This window comes from Calypte anna, chromosome 2 (assembly GCF_003957555.1).
Source record: "Calypte anna isolate BGI_N300 chromosome 2, bCalAnn1_v1.p, whole genome shotgun sequence".
NCBI classification, from domain to species: Eukaryota; Metazoa; Chordata; class Aves; order Apodiformes; family Trochilidae; genus Calypte; species Calypte anna.
The window spans coordinates 132,673,064-132,694,383 of record NC_044245.1 but is presented as its reverse complement, the minus strand read 5'-3'; the positions used below and the strand labels follow the sequence as shown (position 1 = coordinate 132,694,383).

The 21,320-nt window shown below is 39.0% G+C and overlaps 1 protein-coding gene and 1 non-coding gene across 2 annotated transcripts in view; both read right to left on the bottom strand.

Annotated features, from left to right (window-relative positions):
- OXR1 (oxidation resistance 1) overlaps window positions 1-21,320 on the bottom strand; it is a 251,858-nt gene that overhangs the window by 212,758 nt on the left and 17,780 nt on the right. Inside the window, exon 2 of the mRNA XM_030445954.1 lies at window positions 2,742-2,820. Within this exon, the coding sequence (XP_030301814.1) occupies window positions 2,742-2,758 (17 nt within the window). The 5' untranslated portion in view covers window positions 2,759-2,820. The remainder of the gene's footprint in view (window positions 1-2,741; window positions 2,821-21,320) is intronic.
- Window positions 15,757-15,839, bottom strand: TRNAL-CAG. Its single transcript has one exon. It is a non-coding gene; the product is annotated as a tRNA-Leu (tRNA).

Below are 21,320 nucleotides of genomic sequence, written 5' to 3'. Positions count from 1 at the left end.
TGAGAGCAGGAGACAACTCAGACATTGATGTGGCAGCCAACTTCTAACTATCCAGAGTGGTATTCTGTGCACTTCACAGGATCAAGATGGTAACATCCACAACGGCAATTCAAACATATGCCATGTGCAAGGCTTCTCAAAAAAGGGATACCTTCAGAGTTTGAGCCAGATTCCATACACACTCATGCAAATGTTCTCATACTTCTCACCTCCTGTTTCTCACATTTGCTTCAGTCTGCTAAGCAAATGTGGTCTCCCTCATTGAGGGACCAAATGGCTGGCACGAAGGGTTACATTTGTCTCACAGGGCTTCTTTTGAAGCATTCTGATCTAGGCTAGCAAAGGAAAAGAGAACTGAGCATACCATCCAGGAGAAATACTCTCCAGCTGCATCGACATAATTTAAATGAGTTATAACACATGACGTTTCCAAACTGAAGAGTGTGTATAACCACAGGTTAAGGGTACTCCTGAACATTGTGATGCCAGTGGTAAATAAATAGAGTTTATTGCAAAGCCTGAGGATGTGCTTATTGGGGGCCTAGCTTTGCAGAGCAGCTTCCACATATGAACCTGGTTTGCACAAATAAAATCCCTTCTCTAAATCCATTTTCATACAGGAGGACCATGGTATCAGCAAGTGCTCTTACACAACACAAGTAATACAACACACCAGAAACTCATTGGTGTACATACTTCCCACTGCTATTTCAGTTCTGGTGTCTACTGTGGATTTAATTAACTGGAGAAAAATTAACCTGATAGAGAAATAGATAAGAGCAAAATACAACACAAGACAGAGAACCCACAACAGTTCAGCATTTAAAAGCATGGGATCAGCTCTCAAACTGAATTGAAATCAAGTGGAATTCACTACTTTGTTAGGGATGTCAGTTCACATAAACAACACAGCTTCTTATTAACCAGAGGAGAAATACCTTCCTTACTTACGAATTTTGTCACAGGTCTTCTGACAGGGCAGTCACTTTTATCGATTTTAATCAATTTTATTATTCAGTCCATTCAATAGGGATAATCCACTAAAAATAAAATTTGTATGCAAAACTAAGAGAAAAGTACAAATAAAATCAGAGCTGGGATACCCAATACCTGATACCTTCCAAAGATTTGGTCACAGGAAATAATTTAGGTTTTGAGCCTGAGTTTTGTAATCATGCTAAATGTCTTCTGTAGATTATTATTAGCAAAACTAATTGTACAAGAAAATAAACCATAAATTATCCTTTCCTGCAGAAAAATAGCTTTTCTCCTTACAATATTACCAAGGAATCACATTATTTTGTTTTAGGAAGAGAAGTAACTTACTGATCAAAGATTTTTTAAAAACTCTCAGTAGTTTTAAGCAGTCTTCTGCTACCAATCAAACACAATTCTTCATTTTGCCACTGCTTAATAATGGTTAAAAAAAATAAAGGAACTATTGTGAGATTAAAAAATATGTTTAGATCAGTCCAGAAGGGAGTTCATATGGGGTAACATTAGACAATGGCAAAGAATAACTAATTCATCTGAATATAATGCAATGTAATAAATTAATTCTTTTAGCAGAATGGTTAACTTGAGTCATAATATTCTACGAAGGCAATCAATTGAAAACAGAAATCCTCAAATGGAAAGTTTACAGTTCTATACCCTCAGCAACAGTTATCATAAGCTCATCATACGGACAAAAGAATAGACTCTGTATTTACCTAAAAAAAAGATTTAAAGTTTCATTTTCATAAAGCCTTGTATAGCTGGTGCAGTAATTGATGCCTCGGAAAACCATGTTGATTTTTCTTATTATTTGCCACCTCTGATTCCTGCAGGCATGCAAGATGCTGCTTCACATGTGCTACTTCTTAAGGGCAAGCCAGCCAACCCTACTGAGCCTCTTTTTCAGGTACCAGATTAAAGGTGCTGTGCTACTGCATGGGGCAAACATTTCACTAGGCTGCCATGTGACTGAAACACAAGTGTTCAAGTCCTTCTCTAGTTTGTTATTAAAACCCTAAAAGCCTACCAACAAGCAAGAAAACCAGGGAATTCACACAGAGGATGAATGGTATATGGTATCTTGTTCCACAGATAAATCACACTCCCCTGGGGAAGACCCATAGGTGCAGAAGGTGGAACCTGGCAAGGTGCCTCAGGTGCTGCCATGGCTTCAGCAGCTGCAGGAAGGAGAAGCAACCTATGGTGTCTGCTGACAGACACAGGAGCACAACTGATGCTTAAGAGGAGTATTTAAAGAGTGCAGGAAGCTGAATTCATGGATTCAACATGTCGACCTTTCTGGTATTTGGCGAATGACACAGAAACATGCAAAGTAAGAGATGAAGGTTACCTTATATTCAATGGACTCCCTAAAATGGCAGAAAAGAACCTATCTTACATTCAAGTTTTGTTGTCTTGGTGTTATTTTCCGCACACAGAAAGCAGGAGGAATACTCTCCAGGAGTAGCAGAGTGTCTTCTTTGGCATTCTTGCTGTGACCCATAAAGCAATGGAGACACTATTTGTTTTTGAGCTACATGGCCTGTATGCCACATATCTGTCAATTAAAGTATACCAGCAATGAAGAAAAAACAAGCAATATAATGGAGCAATATATCTAGCTGATGTATTTTGTGCATTATATATTCAGAAAATGCAAAATTTTCAGCTCAGATTCACAACAGCCACACTATTTTTTTTGGAGATGAAAGTATAACAATAAAAGAAAAAAGATGAGAACTGACCTCTTAGTGTTAAACATGGTGGTGTGGCCTTGTTTCACATTTACGAATGCACTGCTCTGCACAGGCTGTTCCTTTTGACCTGGATAAGAAAGAGACTTTTAGATCAAGCAATTCAGGACCTTGATTTTAATATCCTGAACAGAAAGTAGATTAGTAAACGTCTTCTAGTACAACTTCAGAGAATACCTGGCAAATACAAAGGTTAGACAAATAATATAATGGTTAACAAACAGAAGAGAAAAGTTTAAAAACCTAAGACCAAATCCTACAGGTAGGGCTTAAACCTGAGGTTGTCAGCAGTTATTCAACAAAAGAGTTGGGTATAATGCTAAGTGATGGTACAGCATCTATAAAAGCCCTGGCCTCTGAGAGGAGAATTCATGTGCCCGAGTGAAATTCAGGTTCCAAAAAGCAACTAAACAAGCTCTTCCTGAATTGCCAGTCTAAACACAGCTCCATAAATTTACATCTTAACTGTATTTCAGTGGTGCTCAATTTTTGAATGGCTCCCTTAGGAAATGGAGTAATTTTTCCAGAAATAATGCATTAATATAAGTAAGAAATTTCCTGAGGTGGGCCAACTAGTGTGGACTTCGCAAATGTTATTATTTGAACAGAAATAAATTTCAAACCTTTATATAAAATACACAATTATGAAAAAATATAAAATAATAGTATAATTACATCAGGAGGAACTGCATAGTCCAACCTTCAGCTCAAAGATGTAATCAGATCAGATTTCTCAGGATATGTCCAGTGAGTCTTGAGCACCTTCACAACCTTTCCTGATAGCCAGTTTCCAGTACTTCACCACCATCACAATAAAAACCACTTTTCTATGTTAAAATTGTGTCCACTGCCTCTTACTCTGTATCTTGGAGAAAAATCTAGATCCACCTTCACTATATCAGGTACTCACTGACAGCACTAAGGTCTCCCCTTGGCCATCTCTTCTTAAGTCTGAGTCAATCCAGCCTTGTGTCATATGCCATTTTACACAGATCCTTTGACCACCTTGCTTGATCACCATAGATAAACATTGTTCTTGCTCTTGGGTAGCCCAAAACTGGACATGGTATTCCAGTTAATCTCATAAATGCCAAATAGAGGGGAAGGATCTTTCTCTGAACTGCTGGCTACACTCTTGCTCATGCAGCTGAAGGATGCAGGTGGACTTTCTTTGCTGTAAGGACAAGGTGCTGGCTCACATTCAAATTGCCATTTACTAGGCCCCTCAGACCCCTTTCCTGCAGTACTCCTTCCCAGGCAGGTAGTTCCCAGCCCATTCTTTTACACAGGGTTATTCTATCCCATGGGCAAGACATTGCATTTGCTTTTGCTGAACTTGATGAGGTTTCTGTCAGCCCATTTCTTCAGCCTGCCCAGGTCCCCCTGGAAAGCAGCACTGCCCTCCAGCACACCGAGTGCTGCCTGCTATCTGATGTCATCTGCCAGCATGCTGAGACTGCACTCCATCCCATCACTGATATAATTAATGAAGATGCTGAGGAGTGCTGGTCCCAGTACTGAACCCAGAGGGACCTCACTAGTTATTAGCTGGCTGTGACATTTGCTGTCATTAAGAATTTTATTCTGTTGCCACGACTTTTCAAAGATAAATCGGATTTTTCAGCACCCTTGAGCACACCTCATCTTGGATTTGTGTGGCTACATGATCCCTAACACTGTCTTAGAACAGATTTCCTTTCCGTGCCCTCTTGTTTCAGAATCACAGCTTTGCAGCTCAGAAAGCAGCACAAATATCAACAGTCTGAAGTACAGTTTTTTCCTATGCAATTTCTACCCCTGTCACTGACTAATATCAGTCTCTTTACATGGAAAGCATAACAAATGCATGCATGCTTCATATTAAGCTGTCTTGATTGGAATTTCTAAAGCCTTTAAGCAAGACAAGTGTCCACTCTAATTGAAAATTAATGGATCTAAGGCATGCACATTCTGTGCATATCTTGGGAAACCACACTCCAAGTTCCCTATTTGGTGATTGTCAGGCTAACTGGGAGCCTAAACTATGCCTACACTGTCAGATATGCAGCTCAGAGAAGAATTTTAATTAAAGGGCTTTGACACTTCTGGCTTTTCCTAGATGGTAAATAATAACATTGGCAACTAAATAGGGTATTGCAGTTCCCCAGAAAACAGGACACAATATTCAAAGAAAAACAACAGGTATAAATTACTGAGTAGCTGAAGCATCCTCCCTTGAAGGTGACTGGTGCAAAAGTCAGAAGAGTGAAGTGTTGGATATGTTGGTACCTACGTCAGCACTTTGCTGGCAGCACCACCTTCCTCCTCCTTGTGGTACAATTATATAATTTTTTTGAACAAAAAACAAATATTAACACCAAAATTATCTAACAAAGCTTTGTTTTGGACTTCAGACATTTTTCCCCTTGCACAGAAAGTTCTGGCACTGAAATATTTCCCATACCATTTGACTGGCTTAGCACGGGTAACTGAGTGTCAGCTACTGCCTTTCAGCTGAACCTCACCCCTCTCTGGTGGAAAGTACCATTCCCAGGGCAAAGTGGCAGAACAAGCAAGGAGAGCCATTGCTCTTCTCTCCACATCAACCTGCTAAGAAAGGCTGCTGAAAGTACAAAAACTTCCTTTGCACTAGAATAGATGAGAAATATCTTTTATCTGCTTGGATATGTATTCTGAAAGCTATGACTTCCAAAATGAGACATTTATTAGTAGCAACAGTGATTTCTAAAACTATGTCTTAAAGATGACATTTTATATAGTAAAACTGATGCAAAATCTCAGTAAGCATTTTAGTTTGCAACAGATGTATTTAAGCATAATTTACTGCTATTCACACCAACTGCTCAAACCTATGCTGAGTACAAGTACTGAGAATAAAAATGTATTCTGTTAAGAAACAATTGTGTTATAGTGATAAAATGGCATAAAATGTTCATACAGAATGACAAAAGCAGCTCTTTTCTTTGGAGGAGGCAATGGACTGCACCATTATCAAGTTTGCAGATGGCACCAAATTAGGGGAGAACAGTTGATATGCTTAAGGGCAGGATTGTCATCCAGGGAGACTTGGACAGGCTGGAGCAATGAGCTGACAGGGACCTTATGAAATTCAGCAAGGACAAAAATACAAGTCTTAAACTCAGGAAGGAAGAAACTCTTGCAGTGGCATAGAATGGGAGCTGCCTGGCCGGAAAGGCCCTAGGGACAGCAAGATGAGCACAAGCCAGCAGCATGCCCTGGCTGTAGAGATGGACAACAGCATCCCACAATTTCTTAGCAGGAGCACGGTTAGCAGATAGAGGGAAGGAACCATCCGCCCTTATTCACAGACCACCAGACCATTCCTGGAATACTTCATCCAGTTCTGCACCCTCCCCTTTGCACAAGAAAGACACAGACACACGGGAGCAAGTAAAGCATAGGGCTCTCAGCTTAGTTAGGCCAAAGTACTTGCCCTGTCAGGAGATGCTGGGGAAGCTAGGAAGCTCCAGCCTGGAGAAGGCGTGGCTTCAGGGAACATAATGGCTCCTTCCAGTATCAACAGAGAGGTTATTAGGAAGACAGAGCTGGACTATTTGCAGTGAGGTCTGATGGTGCTGTGTGCCAGGAGCACAGTTCAGCCATGGACCAGACTGCCCAGAGCAGTTGTGCAGACTGCCTGCTTCAAGCTTTTGAGAACCTGTTTGAATAAAGCCCTGAACAACCTGAACCAATCTCACAGATGACTTTGCTCAGATGAGATCCCTTCTAAGGTCCCCTCTAATTTGACTTATCCTGTGATGCCATCACAGAATCACAGAATGTCAAGGGTTGGAAGGGACCTCTGGAGATCAAGTCCAACTCTCCTGCCAGAGCAGAATCACCTCGTGTAGGTCCCACAGCAACACATCCAGGCAGGTTTGAATGTCTCCAGAGGAGGCTCCACAACCTCACTGGGCAGACTGGTTCAGTGTTCTGTAACCCCCACACTGAAAAAATCTCTTCCTTATGTTTACACAGAACCTCCTATGCTCCAGCTTGCATTCCATGAGTCTATGTAAAAAGAAAGAAAAGAATGGAAGGTGTGAGGTTCCAGTCCAGCTTTTGTCTCAAATGACAAACTTTCAATTTGAATGTTGGATAACTGACTCCTGATAAGCAGAGTGATGTGGGGAGTCTCACCCAGATAAAGCCTGCAGATAGCTGTTGCCCCTGGCTAAGTGGCCAACTACAGCTGTGCTAGACAAGGGCCAGTGTGAACACAGCCTCCAGTGTGCTTACACAGGCAAGACCTGAAAAATTAAACACCACCATGCACAGTAAGCCTTGAAAAGTAAGAGCAGAACAAAACAGCTTGCACAGGCAATGGTAAAAACTGAGTCACATCACACAACCAAATGCAAAAATTTTGCAAATTGTTACGTTTGAAACAAAAAGAACTACACATAGAATTTAACCAGTTCAAAAGAAATAACTTAAAGAATGGAAAGGGAGTGACTCCTGTACTCAGAGCATTGGAGCATATAAAGCAAGTCTATTACCACCATTCTACTTTTTTTAGAAGAAGAAAAAGCAACAAACAAGTGAAGAAAAAAATTATTAAAAAATTAAAATAAGAGAACTCTAGTTCATTACTTAGCCAAGTAAAAAATTACATGGATTTACACAGAACAGGTCATGCTTACTGAGGTTACAGTATGATGAAGTGATAATGAGAGCTAACAGGGATTAAACTTTTTTTATACTTCAGGAAAGTTTTGATATACTGCCACAATAAAGACAATATATGATGGCTTTCGATACATGTATTGTGGTTGCAGCAAAATGGAAAGTACAATTCCAAGACATGGTATTCAGTTAGTTCAAGATATCTTTGGAAAAAGACTGCTGAGAAACAAATCAACAGACAAGCAAAGCATGAAGTTAACAAAAAATATTCCTAATTCTATTTTAGTTCAAAGCAATCACTCAGTAGAAAAAAAATTTTGTCAGTTACCAAAACCACTTACTGCTGTATATTGCCACTCATAACCACTTTAAACAAAAAAGAACACAACAACAAAAAACTAGTAAGGTTAAAGAATCTAAGGTTCTTAAACATTATTCAGACTTCACAAATATGCTGCGAAGTGCCCATGCAATATTTAACAAACATACCACTCTAAGCTCTTTATATTTGCACCCCAAAGGCAGGGCCTCTGTGTTGATGGGTCCTTCCAAAAGAATGCAATAATACACAAACACTTTCCTGGTCTTGCTAAATCACCCACTAAAACAACATGCCATCGGAGATGAAAAACATATACAGAAACTTGCTATTCAGAGTGTTTCAATGAGACAGAATTAAACCTAAAAAGTATACCTTATGAAAAGTTCTTCATTTGCTGGCACTTAGAAAAACACATTCTGATAGAATCATAGAATCATAGAATTGGCTGGGTTGGAAGGGACCTCAGAGACCATCAAGTCCAACCCTTGGTCCACTACTGCTGCAGTTATCAGACCATGGCACTGAGTGCCACATCCAGTCTCTTTTTAAATATCTCCAGGGACGAAGAATCCACTACTTCCCTGGGCAGCCCATTCCAGTGTCTGATCACCCTCTCCGTAAAGAAATTCTTTCTAATATCTAACCTAAACTTCCCCTGGCACAACTTAAGACCATGCCCTCTTGTCTTGTTGAAAGTCGTCTGGCAAAAGAGACCAACGTCCACCTGTCTACAGCCTCCTTTCAGGTAGTTGTAGAGAGCGATGAGGTCTCCCCTGAGCCGCCTCTTCTTCAGGCTGGACAGCCCCAGATCCCTCAGCCTCTCCTCATAGGGTCTGTGCTCGAGTCTAAACTAACCAATATCCTTAGAGATACTAAAAGGTGAAAAAAAAAACAGCACCATGCAAGATCACCTATGGTAGAACATTTTTGGTATGTCAAGTGTTTTTCCCTGGCTCCTATCTTGAAAGAGGTGGCTTTCTCCTGTAGATATCTTTTAACAGTCTGGAACTGCTTAAAGGAGCTGGGTGATATGTAGATACATCCAAAATATATAACAGAAGAAAATTACACCTTAATTTTCAAATACTTTACAAAGCAGTGCAAAAAAACTAAAGCACAAAGCAATCTAAAAAAAGGTTTTACAGCAAGTAGCCCTTTTCAATCCAGTATATAGGATACTTGGGTAGGATCACCATATCTTCCCAAAAAGTATGCTTCAAAAAACCATAAACAATATCTAGTCATAGATATTGGGAGCACAGAGGGCTAAGCAGAAAAAATGTAATGGCCACTGGATACAGTGAGATTGATTACCTCTGGCATTAAGCTCTATGAAACTCCACCTCAGATCATTTATTTCAGCCTTTTTAGTATATTGCACAACCAACCACTTCAAAAGGAAAAAAATTCAACAACACAACAACACAATTATTCTTAGTATAGTCTAGTTTGGTTTTTTTCTGCTCTGTTCAATTACTTTAACACTTGAAGGATGTATACCTTAAAATTCAAGTAAACAGTTAAAGGTTTAGTTTGGCAGCTCTTGGACCTAATTCATTACTGGCTCCTTAAGCAACTAAACGAGAAATAATAGCAAAAGAGGCAACAAAATAAAGTCCTCTACAATTACAGAAAACCACAATGTAGTTCCTAATGTAAAGACTGATTTAACTAAAATGTAAATGAAATCTTTAATAGCCAGTGTGCTGAAATAAACCAAATTGCCCTCTGTGGTTGATCAAAGGTCAGTTCACTATCAAGTGTTTCATAAATAACTGATTTTGTCTACTGTAAATTATGAGGGCAGCCAAACTTGTGGCGACTCAGAAGTATTAATTCTGTATTTTTAATATGTACTTATGTTTTTTTCAGATACATGAGGGGAAATTATTTTAGAAATATAGAAATTAACTTCAAATATTTAACTATGGTAATTATTTCATCTTTCAAAAGTCATTTACAGCAACAACATAGTTGCCAATGTTCTAATACTATTGTCTATTATGATAACATTTGTAATCCAGTTAATTTAATCTTCTTACACTTTTAGTTTCTTCTTTGAAAATTAATTATGTCTGCTGTGCTTTCATTTGAATCATACAGTTTTCATTAACTTTTTCAGATGTTTTCTGCTTCCAAAATGAAGTTAAATAGTTGATGTTTTACAACAGTAATAAAGAACTACCAGTTTACCTCCTCAGCCTGGTGACAGCTCAGGTGACCTCACTTGACAATTTTTCTTTCATTCTTAATTTTAGACCCCCATCTTTCACTCTTTAAAACAATATAATCCCTGAAGCCTGAAGCCCCACAATATTTTTCATTTCCATTTGTTTTGTTTTTCTTCCTCTCCTACACTGTACAATAACATATCTGCATCTTTCCTGTGTCATAGCTCAGTGTAGCTTCTGCCACAAAATCTGCAGAGTACATCCAAAGCAGCAACAGAGATTTGCTCTGTCACTCATTCCCTGTTAGATCATCCACCTTTGCCTGCAGGTAATTCAAGGCAAAACACAACTACTGTAGCAGAAGAGAAAAAATTTCCTACTATGGTCTCTGTGAGTGTGCTAAAGAAATGCATTGACTTTTAAATAGGATATTTAAAAATATTTGATAAATATTTAACAAATATAAACAACCATTTGTCCTGGGTATTTTGCCCTCCTTTACCTTCATGACAGCACACACAGCTTCATTTTCTATGATTTTGGGCAACATTCCTCTATAACCTGTACATTATCATAAAAGCTAAGTTTCATGGAAAACTGAAGCAAGAAAAAAAAAACACAGCTTCTTCTTCTCTATGCACAATTGCTTGACTATAAATTATTTATTCTTAATTAAATAGCAGATGTGCCTGTGGATAGAAAACAACACACAGACAGGGAGCAACCAGGAGTGATCAGGATTTCGTTATTTCTCTGCACGTACAAAGAATTATAAAACCTACTGAATTTCAGGAAAACATAAAATAGTTCAAAAAATAATTAAAAATAACTGAAAATAATAGCAGAAACAACTGAAAATAGTAACAGGGACAAAAACCCCAAGCAAACAAACAAAAAAATCAGTACTTTCCAACAGCTCACCTGAAATCAATGAACATTAATGACAAAATTAAATCTACTGAGACAGAAGTGGTTGATGCAATGGTTCATTTCCAGCTGCTGTGAGATGTGAAGTCAGTGCTATTTATCCACACTTTGCTCTGGGAAAATGACGACTATCCCAAACAGACAACAAAAGATCATGGACTTAACATTTCTCAAAATTGAAGAAACCAACACCATTTGAAACAGGTGGGGTGCTGCTTTCAAACATACCTTGACAACAAAATTTCCTCCAGTAGCAAGTGAGGTCTTACCCTCTTCAGGCCCATCCTGACTTTTAGATCCAACCCCTCAGCTTACTGTCTCTTCAGTTGTACATATGTAACAGCATATAATACTACAGTGAAACCAGGCAGCTGAAATCAATCAGATTATCACCCTCTTACAAAAAAAACAAAAACAAAAACAAAAACAAACTTTAAAAATCATTATTTAATAACTAAAAAAAATTTAATAACTTAAATCATTTAGTGATGTACCTTACAGCACTGGCTACACTGCCACAAGGAAAGCATCTGTGAACTCTTAAATAGTAGTTTCAAAAGCAGACTTTAAGTCAAAGACAACATTTAGGTCATAACTTCTCAAAGGATCATTAAAGTTTAAAATCTATAAATAGTAATAAATAAATAAAATTTACTACAAGTAGTAAATAAAAAATTTAAAAATGTGTTTACTTTGGCTGGCTGCCAGGTGTCCACCCAGCTGCTCTCCTACTTTCCCCTCAACAGGCCAAGGGTAATAAGATAGAAAATAAGATGGAAAAGCTAAAGATAGGGACAGGGAAACATCTCAGCAGTTATCAGCTCAGGCAAAACAGGTTCAACTGGGAGAAATTAATTTAATTTTATTGCAAATCAACTGTAACAGAGTGGGAGAGTGTGAAATAAAAGCACATCTATATCCACTGTTCTCCACCCCTCCATTTTTCCCAGGCTGAACTTCACTCCTACTTCTTCTACTTCACCTCAATGCAAGTGGACAGAGAAAGGGGGTTGTACTCAGCCTGTAGTGTTTTGTCCTGCCAGTTCTTCCTCCTCATTTTGTTCCCCTGCTCCTGCCTGGGCTCCCTCCCAGAGGCTCCAGCACGTGTCCTTTCCACAGGATGCATTCCTTCAGGAACAGAACCCTTCCCTGTGCATCCCCCTCAGGGTCACACATCCTGCCCGAAGTCCTGCTCCTGTGTGAGCTCTCTGCAGCTTCTTCCAGAGCAGACCCACTTGCTCCATCATGGGGTCCTCCATAGGCTGCAGAGCAAATATCTGCTCCACTGTTGTCCTCCGTGGGCTGCAGGGGGGCAGCTTGCTCCCCTATGACCTTTTCCACAAACTGCAAGGAATCTCTGCTCTGGCACCCAAAGCATCTCCCTCCCCTCATTCTTCACTGACCTTGGTGTCTGCAGGGTTGTTTCTCTCATTTTTTTTCCTCTCACCCATCTATCACAGATGCCACACAACTTTTTTTATCTTTTCTCAAATGTGTTATCACAGAGGCACCCCCAGCACCACTGGTGGATCCATCTTGGAGCTGGCTGGAACGTGCTCTGTCAGACAGAGGGACTGCTCTGCTCTCAGTGTCTTCTCACAGAAGCCACCCCTGAACTTCTCTGACCATCAAAAACTTGCCACCTAAACCCAACACAACAGTCTCACCTCCATCTGTTTGCAGCCAGTTGACAAACTGTGTTACCACATTTCTATATATCATTTGCTAATGCTGCAGACAAAATATAGCAAAGTTCTACAAGGACTGCAAAAATCATAAGAAATTCCACAGAAATGGAGCTCTAGTGAGAGAAAAATTCCTGGGACCAAAGCAGTTGAGTTGCTCTCTTTCCTGCACTATTTTGCACTATTATAAAATGCAGTAGTACTGTAAGCTCAGTTCAGGATTTCACAAGCACTGCATTGTATAATACATAAAAGTCCTCCCTCCTCAGAATAAAATAATGCCACCTAAATGTGATCAGTGACAGGGAAGAGAATTACAGAGACCTGAGTCTCTAGTCGGACAAAACAAAGATAGAAACCATTGGAGAATGAAGAAAGGAAGCAGCTCTGGCTGTGGTTATCTGGACTATCTCAAAAGGGAGCCATGAGTACAACTCTGACAGACAAAAGCGAGTATGTCACACACATGAGTTTAGTAGCTATCATCATAAAACAAGGCTTTATGGTTTTAATTTGCACTTAATTACAGACACTATAGGCAACAGAAGTAGCAGATTGATCTTAAATATATGGATTCTCTTTTTCACATTTTGACTTCTAAACTAATGTCATAATACTGATTTTCATTTAACTGGAATTCCAGTGATAATTACTTACACCTAAAATTAAAGAAAACATGTAACTTAACTGTACTGAAGGATATAAAATAGTAATTTTAACATTTGTTTCTTATTAAATAGGCACTAAAGCACTTTCACTTAATCTAGTCTGTGATATTCAAAAGGATGAAAATAAAAAGAGAATGGCATTTACTTAATACAATATGAAGGGTATTTATGCTTAGTCATTAGCTGGTAGAAGAATATAGCCCAAGTTATGTTAGTGCAGATTTTCCTGACTTTCCTGACAAAGGCTTCTTCTCAGACAGTTCTCTTACTAAAAGTCTCAACTGTCATGTCTAGCTATTTATTGCTATTTTATCAACAACAAAAAATCCCTTTTATTCATAATCACTATGGTTGTCCCACTGCCATTCATTGATATCAATGGTATTTATCCTATCTTTTGAAAGTCATTAAGTAAAAAAAGCCAATATAAGAAAGCTGACTCCACAGTAAAGTTCTCATCTGGAATCAGAGGAGTGCTGCACACTATAGGCTGTGCCACTCTCAAACCTTTTGGTCCAGAACTGTAAGAACCAAGGAACCATTTTTTTAGATTAAAGGTTACACTTCCAGTTTTGTAAATAATTAAAGCATTCCACTTCTTGGCTTCCATCTCACCAAGCAGAGCTGAAGCTAAGGTGGAGTTAGTGTAACAGAAAAGGCTCATATATGACTGTGGCCCCTAAAGATGATGTTCATTAATTTTCCTCTCCCAGTCATATTTTGAAGAACACTGACAGCAGACACACATTGTGACCTTCTACTTCTAAAGCTCAACAACGCAAGACCTACCATTTTCCTTCCCAAACAGAACCAAATTAATGGTAAGTGGGGAAGTTACAAAATCACCTTTCACAGAAGAAACAATTTCTAGCAGACACATTATATTATTTTACAAGTCATCAAAAAACTATACAGGATAAGAGGAAATTACCCCAAATCTAAAGACATCCAAAGATGTGCTGAACTATGCTAAGGTTGTGTTTGGCTGACAGGTGGAACAAAGAATCAGTGAGTCACAGGGGTGTCAGAAATCTCATGAACACAGAAGAGGGCAAAAAGTCATCAGGAAACTACTTATTTTGCCCAAAGCAAAAAGAGATCTACTTAAGCCACTTCTAATAAATATTTGTCTAACTATAACATGTTATAGTTATGTTGTTATGAAACACAGCTATGCTATTCTAAACATCACAGACCTTTTCCAGAAAATATTTTTTGCTACAACTCAAGCTCATTATTCGTTGTTATCCCAGAAGATGCAGAAAACAATTATTTATTCTCTCACAAAAGCATTTCACATAAGTACTGTTCTCATCTCACTCCACTGTGCCTCTTCTTTAGGTCAAACATCCCCTTAGAATTCCATTTTTCCTAGAGGTAATGTTTGCTAGATTTCTGCTCATCCCTCTTTGATTTTTAAAATGTGAATGCCCATAACTGGAGACAGTATCGCACACAGAACCAAGTAAGATAGAAATCATTTATTAATTAACACATGGTGACCCTGGTTCTATATTCTGGTTTGGTATTTCTTTAATTCCTTCCAGCAGTCTACGTCAATAGCTAACATCCAGTTTGCTGTTCTCCTCTGTTTTGGGTTGTTTTTTGTTTGGTTTTTTTCCGTAGCATTCCGACACAGCTCATCATTCTGTGTATTGCATTTTGTAAATTCTGGAAACTCAAAAATATAGCATATGTCTCAAAAAAAAATTTATTAATGTGTTCTGTGATTGTTTCAGCCAGTTTCCCATATATTTTATTGTGAAAAATCATTAAATTCATCTGACTTAAGGTTTGACTAATAAGAAATAATTAAATACCTAGTCCATCAATCACCCATGGGATCAAAGGGCCTTTTGACACTAAAGCTACAGCAGGAAGTCTGAATGCAGTGTTTTACCACTATGATCATGCACACTGTCATGCAGAAGTACAGGAAAAACTGTAACACTGTTACAGCTTTGCTGCTCTCAGGCTAAGTGCTGGTAAATAATCCACCTTAGAGTATAATAGATCGAGATGGTTCTTAAAAAGGTGGGATCTTAAACATGTACTGGTAAATAATCCAGGTTAGAGTATAACAGATCAAGATGGATCTTAAAAAGGTGGGAGAACAGAATTCTGAAAGAGAAAGGTTATATTGGTAGCAAATGAGAAGAAATCTTAGAATGGAAAGTGAGGTTGCACCAACATTGAATACAGAAGAACCATCACTTCTTTTGACTGGCTGGTGATGCTGTGCCTGATGCCCCTAGGATGCCTGGGCACACTGATAGATCCTATTAGGACTGCTGCAGCACCAGGTACCTATTTGCAGGGCTGGTTTCCAGGCACACCTCTCCCCACTGGTGTCTGTGGCTGGTGTTCCCTGTGCCAAGTGCAGGATGGAGCATTCGGAGTTGCTGAGTTTGGGAATTGCTGCTGAAATATAGGCAGATCCCTCCCTCAGGAGGGTCAACATAAGGTCCCGGTTGGTGTGAGCAGCAAAGGTGCACGGGGTGCGTGTGAGTCCTGCCCCGAGATGTGGGTTGCTAAAGAGAGAGAGGAGGAGCCGTGGTGAGGGGTGAGATGTGGGCCAAAAGGAAGTGTCAGAAGTGGGATTCGAACCCACGCCTCGAGGGGAGACTGCGACCTGAACGCAGCGCCTTAGACCGCTCGGCCATCCTGACCCACGGTGGCTGCTGCCTTGGCTGCTTGTGCTGCACAGAGGGTGCTGGTGCCGGTACCGGGCTGCACTGTGTCCCACACAGAAGGTGTTAAAAAAATATGCCAGGCTAAAATGTTTATTGTGCCGAATCTGCTGTAACTATAATCGCTGGTGTTAATTTGGCAGACACAGCTGTTTGACTCGGTGAGTACCTGAGTGTCGGCAGGGTGAGAAAGAAACAGGGGCTTCTGACCATCAGTGACACAAGCCACGCAGCAGAGCTCGGTGCTGACCGGGACCCCCTCGTACCTCTCTGCAGGGCTGCCCTCCAGCCACTCCTTCCCTAATTTATACTGGTGCCCAGAGTTACTCCATCCCAGGTGCAGAATGCAGAATTTTTTCTTGTTAAATTTGTGACTATTGAGCCAAATCAGACACCATGAGTTAAATCTGAATATCAATATGATTTCTTTAAGTAGATAAAACCACTTCTCAGACATACACAGCTGGAATCAACAGTCCCAAAGGCTTCTCATATGACATGTTTTATTGATAAAAAGTAAGAAAAGCAAAGAATAATATCTTTAAAAAAATAGTAGGCAAATCAGGCTTATTGAGATGCCTTATTACTTCTTTTTGTTACTGTCATTCTTTTGGAGCTCCCTAGTGGGCTTTATATGCAAGAGGAAAACAAAACAAAACAGCAAAGCTAGGTTACTAAATGCTTAGCTTCAGTTTAGCTCTCTCTGACAGAAGGTTGTATTATCCTGTATATTTTACATTGAAATACAAATTTTCAGGAGAATAAACTGTTAGATTCTACTGTAATTATTAAAATTTTATCTTTGGAAAGCTCTTTGCCTCAAATCCATGTAAAAACACATAAAATTTGCAAGGGGTACACTATAACTGTCAAATTACACCTTTTTTTGCACAAATTATTAGTCATAGGCTTACATTTCTTCACATGCTAGAAACTCATGAATCCCAGTCTCAGCACCCAACTTGGAAGATGGCTCTCTGCCTTCCAGATATGCCAAATACAGATTGTTACAGATGAAATGATTGTTCAGCAGGGTTTTGGAGTGGGCTGCCCAGGTGCTTGCTAGCCCTACTGAACCAGGTCACTGGCTGACAAACCAGCTTTAAACACAGAACCTGGAACTTCTCTTTTTCTAGGACTTCTCTTTTTCTACCCTCTTCAAGGAGAGGATATAACAAGAAGTCACTCTCTTTTCTGTTGCCTCTGGAACATCCTTGGGACTCTATTAGAACAACTAAAAAATAATTCTTGCCCAGGATAATATGGGCATTTCAAATTTTGGGTAATATGGGAAACTGATTACAGCTGGTCAAGAATGTGGATAAAACTAATGGATTTAGGTACAATCTTCTGGACTGGGTCACCTTCATCTGATGAGACAGCTTCAAAGGATTCATTAGAGAATAGCTCCAAAACAGGCACAAAAAACGCACACAGGGAGCTGGACCCGGGATACCCCATTTGTAGAGATTCAATAGTCTTTAGCAAGCAAAAATACCAGGCAACAGGCAGGCAACATGCAAATCCTGGCAAACTTAATTAAGATAATAAGACTATTACTCAATCTGTAAAACTGAAACTTCTCACATCTCCCTTTGTTGCACATTATTGTAAATCAAAGTTTGTTAGTACTACTTAAGAATCTTTGGAAAGTATCACTTTTTCCACATTTTAGACACAGGGATGCCAGATACTGGCATGTTTTGAGAACAGCATGCAGCCACCTGCCACCTTCAGTAAAGTCAATCTTAGCTTCAGGTTTTGTGAGAAAGACATGAGCAATCCTGCCTGCCTGCAACACCCCGAGGAACTAGGTATGCCTGTTGCATAGTAAAATCTGAAAGGTTCAGAAACAACCCAGAAGATGGAAGCAGGTAAAGCTTTGAATAGCTTTGGTGAAACAAAAAAACAGCACACCAATAGCAAATACCAGGAAATTACTCCTGTATGGTAACCAACTAGAGCCCTATTTCCATTCTCTTTCAGCTGAGAGAGACAATGTTATGGTGGTGCTCTTTTTGTGTGGGAAAATATTTTTAAAATAGCATTTGAAAACTAGAGAATGCATCAACAGCTAAAGAACTCTGCAAAATCTTTATAGTCAGAATGCTTGTTTGTGTCACATCAGGAAAAGCACAAGTCAAATCAAAACTACATGTAAAATAAATAAAAATCGAGGAACAGACAGCTAAAACAAAAATAAATTTATGTTTGGAAATACTTTAACATTCCAAATTCATCAAGAACTTATAAAACTACTGTAACTACCTAAATATATGGAAAGATTATTTTTACAGCAAGCTAAATACAGCATTCTTGGATTTGTTTTGCCTGGGAGAAGAAATCAAAGTCAGATCAATAAGAAGTCTTGATCATCTTGAATTTATGAGCAGCTTGGAGCAACCATGTATAAGTCATATGTTAAAATACATTTCTGAAGCCAATGGGGATGGGGGCGAGTTTAAAAAATGAACAAATCAGTTAATTAAAAAAAAAAGACCAAGCTGTATAAAAATGAAATTATTTCTTTTGTTCCACTTATCCTAACTTGCAAACATGTTCAACTATTAACAAAATGAATTGTGCTACTTGGTTATTTTGTATACAACAAAGTGTAACACTTTTTCTTTATTTACTGGTTTTTTTTATTTATTTCACCAGCTAAGAATAAGTAAGAAAACTGAGTATCAATTTATTATTAAGATCTTTTATGTGTGTCTCCTGGGAGGCACAGTCAGCAACTTCCAAGTGAAGTCAAGAAGGATCTCATTGCCCTTGGGCAGCCAGCATTTATCCCAGCAGGCAGCCTTTACTGTCCTCCATGCTATAATAGTTTCTCAGTAGGGAAGGCAGCATGTAGTAGGAAGACATGCAAGATAATGCCTAAAAACACAGAAGTGTTTTAGAGAGAGATGGTTAGAAGTGAGTCTTTACAGTTGCAGAAGTGAAGACACACAGAATGACCTTTTTTTTTTTTTTTTTTTTGGTAAGCAGTTTTCACTCAGTAGCATGTTCAGGGTCAATACTTGCTTACCTGTCCTCTAGAGATGTCTCCTGGCCTCTTGCCACTTTTGACATGTTATTTCCCTCAAAAAACCTGCATATACCCGAGAAACACACATGTCTTCAACATATTGCAAACTGTTTCCCAGTTCTTTAAACAACAGGCAGATCAATAACCATTGTCAATGAATTTCTACTTATTTAAAGTAGCTGAAGAAGCTGAATTAGAATCAGTCCCTAGAGTCACTTGAGCAAAAAGACAACAAAAAGGTTTAGAGCCAACAATTTCATGCAGAAAAGGTGGTCACTCGGATACAAAGCTTTTCTATGAAAAAGGTGGTGGTTTGCAAGAAGCTTGTTTTCCTGTTTCTCATTAAATCTCAGATTACCTTGATTCAGATTTTGAAACTCAACTTACAGACGTGATCCTAATCTTTTTAAGTAATTCCACTCACTTCAGTTGATTCAGCTGCTATTTAGTATGAATTAAAAATAGCAGCAGTTGACATTCTACCACTCTGAGTAAGAACAGATTTAGTGGAGAACACCCGAAGGCAAGACCCAAAATCCCTTTTTTGATGGTTTCAAATGCAGAAGTCCCAGTCAGCCCTTCTACTGAAGTGAGGCTCCAGTGCTGTCAGAAATGGGAAAGGCATGAAGCCAAGATAGCAAGTAGGTGGGAGACAGATGCTTCAGCTTCCTGAAGAGCAGCTCAATTACACTTTACAGACTCTCTGTCCACTAATTGCAAGAGGCAATGTGCCAGGACATTATGTGCTGCATGGCACCTTCTCAGTGGTGAAATGCTCCCCAACACCAGGGCCTTGCTGTCTTCTTTGGGAAGATGCAGGAGTCTGTAAAGAAATGCAGCAGCTCCTGTACAACAGCTTCAAGTATGTGAGAGACTACACAAAGCAACGCATATAAAATCAATTTAAATCTGTTCGGATAAAGATTTTACCTAGTTATCTGCTAGTTTGTCAGCCTCAGATATACTTCTGGATAAAAAAAAAAAAAAAGCAAATGTAAAGGGATTACTTCTCTGTAAGTGCTGGGGATTGGCTGCAGCCAGCACTTCTGAATAATGCTCACTGACTAGCTGCTTGCTTCTAGATTTGAAATTTATAAATCATGAGGTGAAAAGGTCATCTAAAAGAAAAGAGTTGCTGCAGAGCAATAGTTACCTCCATTACTTGCCACCACACTCTTGCTCAGCAGCTACTATACTCAGATCAAGTGCCAATAACCTGAACGGGCATGAGGTATGTCAGGCCCTCCAGGCACCCAACTTCCCAAACAAAATGCAACAGGAATAGGTGACAATACCATCACTGCACTGAGGGACTGGAGCACTGTTGACACAAGAAAAGATAGGGCTGACAGGGTGTGAAACTAGGTCCAGGAAAACGCAGAAAGATGTATTCTTTGAAATATGACCCTACTTTCTTAAAATAATGGAAACTTTTATTACCAAACCTGTTATTTTTTTTAGTTGGCTTTATCTCAGAAATATAAAGACATGCAAGCGATCTTCCAAGGATGAGAATTCCCACATACTCCCATTAAGCAAGCTTGGTGCTTTCTGTTTGAGAAATAGAAGACACAAGCCACTGGATGAAAAATATTAATCATTTTAATTCTTTTCAAGTACCTTATTATAAAACAAATCTACTTGATGTTGCTTTAGCCTTGCAGATGTTTTGCTTTCAAGCAATTATAGTATAGTCATATTGCCTCTCAAGACAGTTTCTAATGAGAAACCCAATTAACATTCAGTACTTTAAAAAGGTAGATTTCAGTTTGTTGTTTATCTTTGCTTAGCCAGCTAAATTATGAACACAATTTATTTTCCATAATAAAAACAAGAATAGAAAGTAATAAAAAAATGACAACAGGTCTAGCAGAGGAACCCTTAAATACAGCTTGCTATTAATCTATTTATTTCAGACAGTAGCTTTTAAGCAGCCTAAGTGTATGTGTACTGTGAGCCCATAAAAATAACAGGAGTGGAAAAACTGGATGCTCTAATTCTTAAAGGATGTTGATCACTGAGGATTAAAAGCCTTGCATAAGAACATGAAAACAGCACTAGGTCTTCAGGTGTGAGACAACTCAGTTATTTGAGAAATATATGGCAGAAATATCTGGGTTCCATTTTTATTTGTGCAATTCAGGTAAGGGGGAAAACGTGGTTTGGTCTTCTAAAGCTATACCAATGGAGCACAATCAACAAGGTCAACAACTGCATCTGTTTACAAACAGTCAGATTATGAATCTGCTAACTTGCAATCCTGAAAGCTCCTTACTAAGTCAGATTAACGTGGAGTTTCTGTTTATCATCCTGACATAAAGAACTAAAGAACCTCACATCCAAAGATTACAAATGGCTCCCTGCTTTCAATACTGTAAGTTTCAGTAAGAGCTCTCTGCCTGTTTCCTGAATTTATAGTAAAATGA